The 13,405-nt window shown below is 40.3% G+C and overlaps 1 protein-coding gene across 1 annotated transcript; it reads right to left on the reverse strand.

The window, feature by feature from the left end:
- Positions 1 to 1,990: 1,990 nt before the first annotated feature.
- On the reverse strand, positions 1,991 to 2,979 carry LOC118004283 (olfactory receptor 52I2-like). Its single transcript, XM_034995580.1, is given in 3 exon segments — positions 1,991 to 2,125; positions 2,127 to 2,340; positions 2,342 to 2,979. Coding segments are annotated over 3 exon segments (972 nt in total). The 5' UTR covers positions 2,965 to 2,979.
- Between the last annotated feature and the right edge of the window lie 10,426 nt (positions 2,980 to 13,405).

Below are 13,405 nucleotides of genomic sequence, written 5' to 3' on the forward strand. Positions count from 1 at the left end.
GGGGAGAAATTTCTGTTTTGAGTGCCAAGCTGAACTATGCCTTTGTTGCTTGACATCAGATTCTTTTTTTTTTTTTTAAAGATTTTATTTATTTATTCATGAGAGATAGAGAGAGAGAGGCAGAGGCAGAGGGAGAAGCAGGCTCCCCACGGAGCAGGGAGCCCGATGCGGGACTCGATCCCAGGACCCTGGGATCATGACCTGAGCTGAAGGCAGACGCTTAACCAACTGAGCCACCCAGGCGTCCCGACATCAGATTCTTTAATACGTCTGATATTCTTGTATTTGATGAACATAGTCAATTCTTTGGGTTGCTTATGGAGAAACAACAGTGTGACTTTTCAAAATGTAAATCTTATCAAATGTGCTTCACCACCTCATGATGCTGATTTGTTTTTATGTTAGGGAGAAGTTTCTTTTTCCTGGTCTTTGGGAACTCAGTGCATTACTATCAGGTGTTTAGAAGCTGAATCCTACTTCATGGTATTCAGAAATAGAATACATTCTAGGTAGGTAAGTAATTTTAGTACTAGCAAAGGTACAGATGCCAAGTTGTTAAGCAGATTGTTTGGAACAGCTATCACATGAGTGTTGACCTACACGGGAATACACTCTCAATAGTGCCTAGAACTACTCCTTAAAAATATGGAATTAAAAATTTATTGGTTGTACAGACACTATATCAGATGTTGTGTTATGTGGTTTCTATTCATCATCTTCTTTAATCTTTAATATCCTCTGAATTAACATTGTATTCTCCATCAGTAGCAAGGAAATAGTAAGACTCAGATATAATAACTAGTTATCAACACTGTTAGGAAATTATCTTTTATTAAGATTTTCAAGTGTACCAGAGTCAAATATACATATCTGTCACATTTGAAATCTTCTTCTTTTAACATATACTGGTTATTCAGGTTAAGACTTTCTGAAAGGGGAAAATAAAAACAAAGACCAAATATATGTCTGGTGATGAGAAGAATAGGGACATTTCGGCTTCATTATTGATACTGTTTTCTATTAACCTTCTCATCCCAGGCACATTTCCAAGGTGGTGTCCAGATGAAGAAAGACCTATATTATATTTGATCCCTTTCTTTTATACCTTACAGTTAAGTTATACAGAACCAGACTAGGAAGCAAAGAGAAAGATGTCCACAGTCAAACTCACATTGCCTTAACTTCTGTTGCTTCAAAGCAAGAGGCTGGTGTTTAGTATGCTGACTCCAACTAGCTTAACAATAGGGGATAAATTAAAAGGATGTAGAGGTATCTTACAGAATTTAATAACAGGGATGCACCTGGGTGTCCAAAATGAGTTGGAATCAGAGAACCAGAGACTCCATTTCTTCATCCCATCTTGCTAATCTGCTTATCTAGCTGTGGAACATATTTGTTTTTCCAAGTTCACGTGTTAGAAAATGACCACAGTCAGTGAGCCCAAGTTTATATCTCCTCAGATAAACTGGGATTCAGTTTGACTAGAGACAGACTCTGGTCCAGGTATAAGCACATGACCCAAGTTGAGTGGATTCATCACTGGGCCAGAAGGCAGGGTTATATATTAACAGTTGCTTCCATAATAATCACATGAGTAAATGAATAATTCTGGGAAAATCAGCCAGGTGTGGGGGGGACCAAACAGTTGGTTTTTTTCTGCGGGGAGGAGGGGGGAGGGGGGTGGATACTCAGTTGAAAATAAGGGTCAGAAGCTAAGGAAAGAAAAAACCCAAATCTATATTCTCTGCCCAGACTTACCTCTTATACAGATACTAGTTGATTGAAATCATTAAAAATGTCAGAAAATTAATCATTTCATATGCATTCTTCCTAGAAATTGGAAAATTAGACAAGAATATAATTTACAGCTTCATCTTAGAACTCTTTATGGTGCTAGGCAAACCACACCAGCTCTACAGATTTCTAAGTCATGTTCAAATGCTTGATCTTGAGTCATCTTGATTGCTCAAGATCTGAACAGAATCTGTGTTTATGAACCCAGTTTGGAGTGGTCAAAGAGGCAGTGCATCAGCAAGCTCCATGTTCGCTTCCGTATTTATTTGGTTCTCAGGCCATAAATGATGGGGTTTAAGGTGGGTGGGATGACCAAATACAAATCAGCTAAACAGTACTTGAGTGTGGAGAGGCACTGTATCCTTCCCTAGCCAGGCCACATAGATGGATGCCATCCCAGGTAGGTAGTATAGAGCCATAACCCCCACGTGAGAGCCACATGTGCTTAATGCTTTTAGCTGAGCATTCTTTGAGGAGAGACCACATACTGCCTGGAGAATCAGGTGATAGGAGGCAGCAATGAAGGCAACATCAGAACCCAATAATGGACGAGCCAATCACACTGTAGAGACTACTGGGCATAGGGTCAGCACATGCCAACTTGGCCACAGCTATGTGCTCACAGTAGGAATGGAGAATCACATTGGAGCCACAGAAAGGCAGATGACTTAACATCCAACTCAGTGGAGTCATAAATATGACAGCTCTGATGGTGATGGCCACACTCATTACCAGCATCAGTTGAGGTGTGAGAATTCTCTTGTAGTGTAGGGGCTTACAGATGTCTATATAGCGGTCAAAAGCCATGGCCAGCAATAGCCCTGTCTCCACAGATGTGGCTGCGTGGACAAAATACATCTGAGTGAAACAAGCATTAAAACTGATGGAACCATCTCCTGAAAAGAAGATGCTCACCATCTTGGGTACCACAGAGGAGGCCATAGCAATGTCCACAGCAGCCAGAACATACAGAAAACAATAAATGGGCTCTTGTAGAGTGAAATCCATCCAGATTACAGTCATTATGAGTGTGTTTCCTAACAGGGATATGATATACATGGCACTCAGTGAAATAGCCAGCCAAAGATGTGAAGACTGCAAACCTGGGATACCCACAAGGAAGAACGTGGCAGGGGTTTCCATTGTGTGGTTATAGAGTATCCCCAGCATCACAGATGAGACTGCTTTCCTGTTAACACATAAAACGATGTAAGAAATGGTTGCAGTCCTGTAAGACTTGTTCCCAACTGTATAGTGCTAGGGACACCCGGTGGCATTTTCAACTCAGTGGACTACAGGATCAGAAAACTGACATCTGACAAATTTATCTTGTTCTACCTTCCATCTTCCTCAGTATTCTTTGTCTTCCTAATTTCTGTTTATTGTTCAAGTATCAGCTCATGGTTTACCTCTTTGGGGAGTCTTCTCTACCTCCTTCCCCAGCCCATACTGAGGCTAAATTAGGTATCTCTGTTCTGAGCTTTCATGGAATCTCCCATGTTGACCTCTGAAGGACCTAAACTGACAATCCTAATACTCTACCTATGATTTCATTGTATTCAGTCAACCATGTGTGTCTTGTTCATGGCCTTATACCAAGTGTGTGACCCATAGCTCTGGTGCACAAGTCTATTAAAAGATCTGTGTACTCATAGCAAACAGTTTTCATAGAATGAGTGAGAAAACAGGAGTTTATCTTCTATCTTTGTATGTTCAGTTTCTGATACTTAATGATTATTGAGTGAAACAATGAACTTAAAATTGATCATGGCACATTTTGTGTCCTTGGTATGTATAGTGCCTTGGCAATAGATGAATGAAGCATCCTTGAAGAAATAGATTGATGGATTCAGGAAGATAAGAGAACAATATTACCACTTTCCATTGGAGATAATAAACTGTCTGGAAATATTTATGATCACCACCTTCCCTTTTAATTTCTCATCAGGGGTATATCCCTAAATAATTGGTTTGTCAGATTGATGGGAAGGACTGGCCCCAGGATCCCAGACTGCGGTAGACATGTTCTCTGTTAACCAAGCACTAGACACTCACCCAGTTCCCAATCCTAACCATGGAACATATATTTGCTCCTTCCATTTACCCCCAGCACTAATTGACTTCACACCCAGGTACCAACAGTGGGCTTGATGGGAGTCCTTAGAAGTTTTCTAAAAATCCAAATTTCTGGGATTGTAAACTGGTCTTTATTGAAATAGACAAACCATTACCACCACCAACAACAACAACAACGAAAATCCCTAAACATAGAAATGCCTTATAATGGAACAGATTGAATAAAGTACTGAGCTCTGCTTCATGGTCAGATTAAAAGAACTTTGCTGTGTATAGTCACTGGGTGACACATCTTCAGTGACAGACAAAGAGAAGACAGTGGAAAGCTTTTTGAAGTAGGATGGTAGTAAAGAGTGGGGGAAAAAAATAATTCAGCATATCCTTAAGACTGTCATGTGTTTTCTGTATGCCACAAATTCAGAGTTGATCCATCATTGCTTAAAGAGCTGAAGAGGAACCTAAGGAACCAGAATGCCTCACCCAACCACCCCACTCACCTCTGATCCAGGATCTTCCTCCTCCCCCTAGCACACTGCCCTATATCCACCTTTCTTCTGAGGGCTGTCTCAGCTGGTACCCTGCTCATCCCTCCTCTCTCCAGCCGTGGCAACTTCTAGCTGGTCATACCTTTCATTCATTTGAGGGTTTTATTGTCCTCATATCTTTTTCTTCTTAATTAGCATGGTTGGAGGTTTATATATAATTATTAGTCTTTTCAAATGACAGGACAGGTTAGTCATCTTTTTTCATTTTTATTTCACTTTTTATTGCTACTGAAAATTTTCTTGTTAAGATCAATGGTGGTCCCCCTCAATGATGTGTAGCCATTCCAGGAATTTCTTTTCATTCTTTATTTTACTTGACCTATCCAAAACATTTAACATTACTATCTGCTCCTGCATTTGTTAACTTTTTGTTTGAAGTTAACATCTATACTGTAAAATGCACAGATGCATGTGTACAGCTTGATAAATTTTTATAAAGTTTAAAATAAACATGAACACACCCACATAGCCACTGCCCAGAGCAACATACAGACACAATTGCTTCTGATTGTTGAGGGGTACTATTCAGAAAGCTCTGGTCAAGCTCTCCTAAGACATTTTCAGCCCAGAATCTGCCTCTTCTTTCAATCCTATAGACATTTACATGAAAACCTGGAGGGCCAATCACTAAAGAGAAGTTTGCACAAGTCAACTTCAGTAACTAAATCAGAAGATATGTGAGGATTTTTCATTCCTATTTAAAGAGTGGGAAATACACAATTCAAATTGAAATTGTCTTAAAGGTAAAAGCAGTAATGCATAACTTACTTGAATGGAGCCTTTGTGTTTATGATAATAACCCTGTGCCTTCCTTCTACAACCAAATAAACATGCTCCCAATCAGTCTACTGCTCAGTTTCTTTTCTCAAAACTCCCCTTGGACCCTGAAAACTGTCTCTCCTTTATCGAAAGTTTGGACTTACTCCTTCCTTTCTCAGTTTTGAAGCAAAGCGTAGTGTTCCCTGTTCTCTCTTTCTCTCCCCATCCTCTCATCATTTCCAAGAGGTGATCTTCATATCAGCACTACCCACCAGACCTGGCCAGCCCTTTACAGTGTGATGGAGGACTTATATCCTCCTTTCTAGGTTGACCCTGGCCTTGAAACTCCGTCAACCCAACCCCTGGTCCCCAGGTCAGTTACCCACATTCCTGTTGTATTCTCTATTCAGCTTCCTCTGTTGTGTCCACATTTCTTTCCCTTCAGGAGGAGCAGGAAGAGCCACATAAAATCAAAGATGAACAACATAGAGTCACAATGAGGAGTGTTATCACTTTCAAAGACCGCCCATTGGAGTCCTCTTTTCCCCTTTAGATTCTCTATCATCCTGCTTTTCCCCTGGACACCCCAGCTTCCCTTGGCCTCTGCCAACAGCCAAATCCTGCAACTCCTCCCAAGACTGGTTGGTTGTTTTTCCTCTGTGTTCTGGCCTCTGGGACTTTCCAGATTATGGAAGGAAGCAGACACTTAGCAGACGAAGAGTCTTTGTTTCCTCAAGTGCTCAGAAAATACCTAAAAGAATATAGAGTGAATCCTGAAAAGAAAACAAAAGGCCCACAATGAGTTAGATTTGTTAAAGCTTGCTTTGTGCCACGTGCCCTGCTAACTACTTACAAAGACGACCTCTCTGTTACATTTTCACAACCCTCTAAAGCGGTTGCCATCATCACATCTACATTTTATAGATGACACTGAAGTGCACAGAAGGTCACGAAGCTTCTAAGCCAGAGAATCAGGATTCAAATTCTAGTAGTCCTAATTCATTTTACTTTGTTGTAGAATTCTTCACACTGGTAGTATACTTCATCTCTCAAAGTCCACTTAACTGTTCCTCAGCTCTGCCTGGGGTCTTGGGGTGGGCTTCACTGGCTAAATATATCTCACGTCACTGTGTTATAAGGTCTTATTCGAACAGAGAAGGGAAAGAGTATAAGGTAGAGCAAGGAAGATAAGCTTTTCAAACTGGGGGAGGGGCATGGACCTCAGAAAAATAGGAAAAGACAAAATATTCTCCAAACAGAGAATAAACTGAAGAAGTTAGAGTGCAGGGTACTTGAAAGAGAATGAAATAAATGAGACTAGAGGGCTGAATGGGCCATGTTTTAAAGGCCATGACTTCTGCCTAGGCACCATCATGGGGCAGGAATGAGAAGAAAGAAGCCAAAAAAAAAAAAGAGAAACCACAGGCACAAGTTATAATTTCTCTCTCTTTTTTTTTTAATGGCAAAGGATATAGAGATACTGGAAATACAAAAAATCAAGAGACAATGCTACCTGCCCCCAACTCCCCAGTTCCATATCAGAGACAGAGTTCTCAGTGATGCAAATGGTGAGAGGCATTCTGTTGCCTTTGACAGGAGTAAGTGTGCTTCATGCCTTTCTCAGCCTGACCCAGAATATTCCTAATGATGATGCATGATGGTTTAAGTTCAATTTACTAGGTTTAGCATCTATTAGAAGGTCCAGTCTTCACACCTGCAAGAGAACTAGTCCCCAAAACTGCTGTGCTGAAAAGTTTAAACCCTGTGGGTCCCCATTGTCTACAGGATAATTCAGAGAACAGACAGAATGTAAACCTAAACAGCAATGTGGAATATTGGAAAGCAGGTGGGCAGTGAAATGCAGGAGGCAAAAGGGTTGCTAATGCAAGTAGCCCCAACATGAGATGAGGCAGCTAAGCTGCCACAGTGCCCATGGGGACAGATGGACTGCTTTTACCTGGGATTCACCCTGGCTCCTGCTGAGGCTTCAGTGGCAATAGTGGATCTCACAAACAAGGGGTGGCTTTCAGATCACCACACCCAGTCCCACACAGAAGAAGCACTCCCAAAAGGGCAAAGACCCAAGGAGACGGGGTAATGATAAAGGAAAGGTATTCTATGTAGAAGCAAGGGTTGTCAACATTTTTTTTCCCTTTTGGAATGTCATAGCCTGCATAATATGGAAGAATACCTGGCATTACATGAAACTAATTATTGAACAGAGCTGTCACACATAGCCGGAAAAGGAATAAAGCAGAAAAATTAGTGTGAAAGAATTTTGTGTTGCTGATAATTTAATTAGAATTTTATATCAATACTTATAAGGAAGTTAGTCTTTAGTTTTCCTTTTTGTGCAACTTTTATCAGGTACAGCCATCAATGTAATACTTTGTAAGGAAAAATATGAATGTTTTTCTTTCTCTACAATTTCTCTCTCTCTCTCTTTCTGTTAGTCTCCTATAAAATTATCTAAATCTAGTGGGGTTTTGTGTTTTGTTTTTGTTTTGTGGAAGTGAGAGCAGGGACTGGACTTGGGTCCTCCCAACCCTAACCGCCAAGTCCAGCATTCCTTGGTAGCTGAAACTCTATGTCCTTGAGGAGTATACCTTCCAGGATGACTAAAACTCCATGCCCTTGAGTAGCATTTGTTGCAGGACTGCAGGGGCAGGATGCTTATTGAAAGAAGCAGGCTTACAGAAAGGAGGGACTGGACTACAAAGACTGGTGAGGACCCGACCAAACCAGTCTGCCCCAAAATGAACCCCAGTGCTGAACTTTCACCAACATTTTCCCATCATTATAACACTAAACATCATGCCGAGAGGTGGAGATTTAACATGTTAATTAGACATGCAACACAACACACTTAAAAGCATGACCTTTAAGTGCAGAGGTGCTAATAAATACCCGCTTTCACTGACAGCAGGCATTGAAACCTCAGAACTTATGTTGGAGGAACTAGGGAATTTTGTCTACCATTCATTAGGCCAAAGCTTTATTTGGACATGCAACCTAGGCATAAGGGCAAATGTCAGGTGTGTATGTGCAGGAGTGTTTGTGTGTGCATATGTGTATGCAGGCAAGTAAGTATTGATACACAATCCCATTTCAATCACACAGCCTTTTTTGTTTGAGATATTATTCATCAGGACCATGTTATATCTTCCAAGGGAAGAATTTCAGTTTGTGCCATGAGGAACCAGCCACAATACCACCTAATGAAGAGCCTACAGGATTTCAGTTGTTTCTTCACAAAACTGTCCCTTTGTATAGAAAATGAAGCAGAATTTTCCAAACAACAAAATAATCCTCCTTAGAGTTGGATCAGTTTAATAAGTCTCTTGAGGTCAGGGTACAGATAGAGACATCAATTATTAAAGGTCTTTGGCTCCTGCTGTGAGAATCTATTATTTCCAACTCTCTACATGGATCCTTCCCTAAGGTTTCCATTGCTAGAAAGTTAACCAATAGTTGACCATAGAGTTGAGGGTCCATTTCTGGGTTCTCTATTCTGTTCTGTTAATTAATGGTCAACTAATCTTCAACAAAGCAGGAAAGACTATCCAATGGAAAAAAGACAGTCTCTTCAACAAATGGCTGGGAAAATTGGACAGCCACATGCACAAGAATGAAACTGGACCATTCTCTTACACCATACACAAAGATAAACTCAAAATGGATGAAAGACCTAAATGTGAAACAGAAATCCATCGAAATCCTAAGGGAGAACACAGGCAGCAACCTCTTTGACCTCAGCTGCAGCAACTTCTTGCTAGAGATGTTTCTAAAGGCAAGGAAACAAAAGCAAAAATGAACTATTGGGACTTCATCAAGATAAAAAGCTTCTGCACAGCAAAGGAACCAGTCAACAAAACTAAAAGGCAACCTACAGAATGGGAGAAGATATTTGCAAATGACATATCAGATAGAGGGCTGGTATCCAAGATCTATAAAGAACTTCTCAAACTCAACACCCCAAAAAACAAACAGTCCAGTCAAGAATAGGCAGAAGACTTGAACAGACATTTCTCCAAAGAAGACATCCAAATGGCCAACAGACACGTGAAGAAATGCTCAACATCACTTGGCATCAGGGAAATGCAAATCAAAACCACAATGACAAGCGACCTCACTCCAGTCAGAATGGCTAAAATTAACAAAACATGGAACAACAAATGTTGGGAAGGATGTGGAGAAAGAGGAACCCTGTTACACTGTTGGTGGGAATGCAAGGTACAGCCAGCCACTCTGTAAAACAGTATGGAAGTTGCTCAAGAAATTAAGAACAGAGCTACCCTATGACCCAGCAATTGCACTACTGGGTACTTACCCCAAAGATACAGATGTAGTGAAAAGAAGGGGCACCTGGATAGCAGCAATGTCCACAATAGCCAAACTGTGGAAGGAGCTGAGATGCCCTTCAACAGATAAATGGATAAAGAAGATGCGGTTTATATATACAATGGAATAATACTCAGCCATCAGAAAGGATGAATACCTACGATTTACATCGACGTGGATGGAACTGGAGGCTATTATGCTAAGTGAAATAAATCAGTCAGAGAAAGACAATTATCATATGGTTTCACTCATTGAGGAATATAAGAAATAGTGCAGAGGATCATAAGGGAAGGGAGGAAAAACTGAATGGGAAGAAATCAGAGAGGGAGAGAGACCATGAGGGACTTTTGACTCTGGAAAACAAACTGAGAGTTGCGGAAGGGGAGGTGGGTGGGGGCATGGGGCAGCTGAGTGATGGGCATTATGGAGGGTACATGATGTGATGAGCACTGGGTGTTATACACAGCTGATGAATTATTGAACACTGCATCTGAAATTAATGATGTGCCATATGTTGGATAATTGAATTTAAATTTAAAATAAGAAAGTTAACCAATAAATACAAAAGAAATTATTTAATTGTATTTTCCAAATTTATGCATTTCTCCTATTTTAGTTCTAATAGTTATATCTCATTTATTTGTATCTGAAAAGTAACAATCAAAATTGAGGTGAATGTATTTTTGTTATGATGTCTGTTTACATTGTTTCTCTAGGATTTTTGTCTATTTCTTTGGTCTTAATATTATCTTTTAAAACTGTGTTCACTTTTATGATATCTGTTTCATGATTTCTTAGCCAAAAAGAAATATGATATTAAGCACGAGAGCAACAGTGAGAGAGTCCATTCTCCAACCAGGAAAATTTTAAAGGTTTATTTCCTCACCCACCTCCAAGTCCCCTCAGAAGACTAATTGGCTATGAACATTCCCTAGTTCTAGGCTGCAGAACACCACACAGATCCCCCTTCAGGGTTGAAGCATTTCACTCAGTAGCTGGGAGTGTTGACTACTGAGGGCTCATAGCTGCATTCCTTTCCAGGAATTACCTTCAGCCAGAGGATGTTGCATCACCCTAAATTATGCACCCTCCTAATGCAATGACTGTATCATTGTCTGGTTGATCCTAGGTGTAAGGATTTGTCCCCCTTGCCCAATTCAGGACAAGTGTACAAGGCCATCTCCGCTCTGAAGTCCCTCATAGGATCAGCTGAGAAGTCCGATGAAACTGTGTTGTAATTCACCTTCTCTCTCTGCACAGTTCACACCAGATGTTCCTCCTAAGCATATTCCATGATAAACTTTTGGCATGAAAAACTCTCAGAGTCCAAGACAGTTGATAACAGGAATAGCCATAGAAAGTAGACTCGGCCAGGATTACAAGCTGGCAGGCTGAAAACAAGGCCCACAAGACTGCCCTCTCAGCTGCCCTGGGCACAATTCCAGTAGGAGCTCTTAGTATGTGGCACCATATGCTTCCATTTTCTTCTTCTTTTGCTATATTATAAGATACTTTTTTCTTAGGAGTAGGAAAAGTTCATTAAAAGTAAACTAATATAGGAGTACCTGGGTGGCTCAGTCAGTTAAGCGTCTTGACTCTTGATCTCAGCTCAGGTCTTGATCTCAGGGTTACAAGTTCACGCCCTGCAGTGGGCTCCTGGCTGGGTGTAAAGCCTACTAAAAAAAAAAAGTTAACTAATATTGGTTGTGTGTCTTTCTTCTGAGTTGGTTCTAGATCTGATCATGAACATTAGGGTTTAAGCAGGAGGATGTGATAGGCAGCCTCTAAAACGGGCCCCAGTGATCCCTACTCCCCTGGTATTCATGCTCTTGTGTAATTACTTCCCCTTGAGAGTTGACCTAGTGACATTTATAACAAATAGAATGTGCCAAAAGCATTGAAATGTCACTTCCAAAATAAGGTCACCAAAAGACTGATTTCCATCTTTCTGACCTTCTCACTTTCCCCCTCTCAGAGCCCTCATTTTTGTGGAATCAACACAGACTTCCATGTTGTGAAAGCCCTATGGAGATGTCCATGTGGCAAGAAACTGATGTCTCCAGCAAGCAGCCAGAGAGGACCTGAGCCTGAGCTAGGTGAGTGAGCTTGGACATGGATCATCCCTTAGTTGAGCCTTGAGATGACTAAGGCCTGGATGACACCTTGACTGCAGACCATCCAGCTCAGTCATGCCCAGATTTCTGACCAGAGAAGCTGTGACATGATAAATGTTTGTTTTAAACTACTAAACCTACATTTTTTAAGCTTCATTGAGCTATAATTGATGTACAAACATTTGCATATATTTAATGTATACATTTTCTTCAGTTTGGACATGTACATACACCTGTGATACCATCATCGCTAAAGATATCTAAACATATCCATCACCTCCAGAAATTTCCCTGTATGTGTGTGTTTGTGTGGTAAAGAACACTTAACATGAGAACTGTTCTCTTAACATATGTTAAAGGGAAGTATACCTTGTTGTTAACTGAGTACTATATTGTACAACAGATTTCTAGAACTTTTTCATCATTTATAACTGAAACTTTATATCCATCCAGCACTAGTTCTCCATTTATCCTCCCCCCAGACCCTGGCAACCACCATAATATTCTCTGTTTCTATGAGTTTGCCTATTTTAGATACCTCACATAAGTGGAATCATGCAGTATTTATCCTTCTGTGCCTCTCTTATTTCACTTAGCATAATGTTCTCTAGGTTGATCCATGTTATCACAAATAGTAGTATTTCCTTCTTTTTAAGGCAGAATAATATTCTATTCCATGTATATACATATTTTCTTCTTCTATTCATCTGTTGATGGACACTTGGGTTGTTTCCATATCTTTACTATTGTGAATAGTGCTGCAGTGAACATAGGGGTACTCATATCTCTTGAAGATCCTGATTTCAATTTAGAATAAATCTTAAATTTATATGGGGTAATTTGTTATACAGTAATACAGAGGGTTGATACTTCTTACAGTATACTTTCCCCTGACCCTATTAATATGAGCCTTTCCAAATCAAGTGCTAAGTATAGAGCCCCAGAATCTAGTGATGAATTTCATGTTTGGAACCATATAAAAAGGACATGGCTTCAGGGATAGGATAACAGTAGATAACTGAGTACTAGATTTCCTCACAAGTTGACTTCAGTGGCATCTGCCTCTAAAAATAGTGTCATTGGGCGCCTGGGTGGCTTAGATGGTTAAGCATCTGCCTTCGGGTCAGGTCATGATCCCAGGGTCCTGGGATCGAGTCCTGCATTGGGCTCCCTGCTGAGCAGGGAGCCTGCTTCTCCCTCTGCCTCTCTCTGTCTCTTATGAATAAATAAATAAAATCTTTTAAAAAAATAAAATAAAAATAGTGTCATTCATTTTCAGATAAACAAGCATGAAAGCGAAGTTGACTGAGTGGTAGGACAATTTTTTCAACTCCATAAAACATTTTAAGTATGCATAAACATTGAAATAGTACAATGAATATCTGTAAACCCACCACCTAGATTAAATATTATTAACATTTTGCCAAATTTGTTCTTTTAAAAGATTTATTTATTTATTTATTTATTTATTTGAGAGAGAGAGAACAAGCACACAGATGGAGAGGGAGAAGCAGACTCCCCACTGAGCAGGGAGGCTGATGTGGGGCTCAATCCCAGGACCCTGGGATCATGACCTGAGCTGAAGGCAGACACTTAACCAACTGAGCCACCCAGGCGCCCCGCCATATTTGTTTTAAATGCACACATGAACAGATGTATGAGTGTATTTATATATATATATATAAACCATATCTTACACATACACCTGATAAACACATGAGGACACTGTACCTCTACTCCAATATGCATCTCCTAAGGGTAAGGACATTCTTCCAC

This window comes from Mirounga leonina, unplaced genomic scaffold (assembly GCF_011800145.1).
Source record: "Mirounga leonina isolate KUSES-001 unplaced genomic scaffold, KU_Mleo_1.0 Mir_92, whole genome shotgun sequence".
NCBI classification, from domain to species: domain Eukaryota; kingdom Metazoa; phylum Chordata; class Mammalia; order Carnivora; family Phocidae; genus Mirounga; species Mirounga leonina.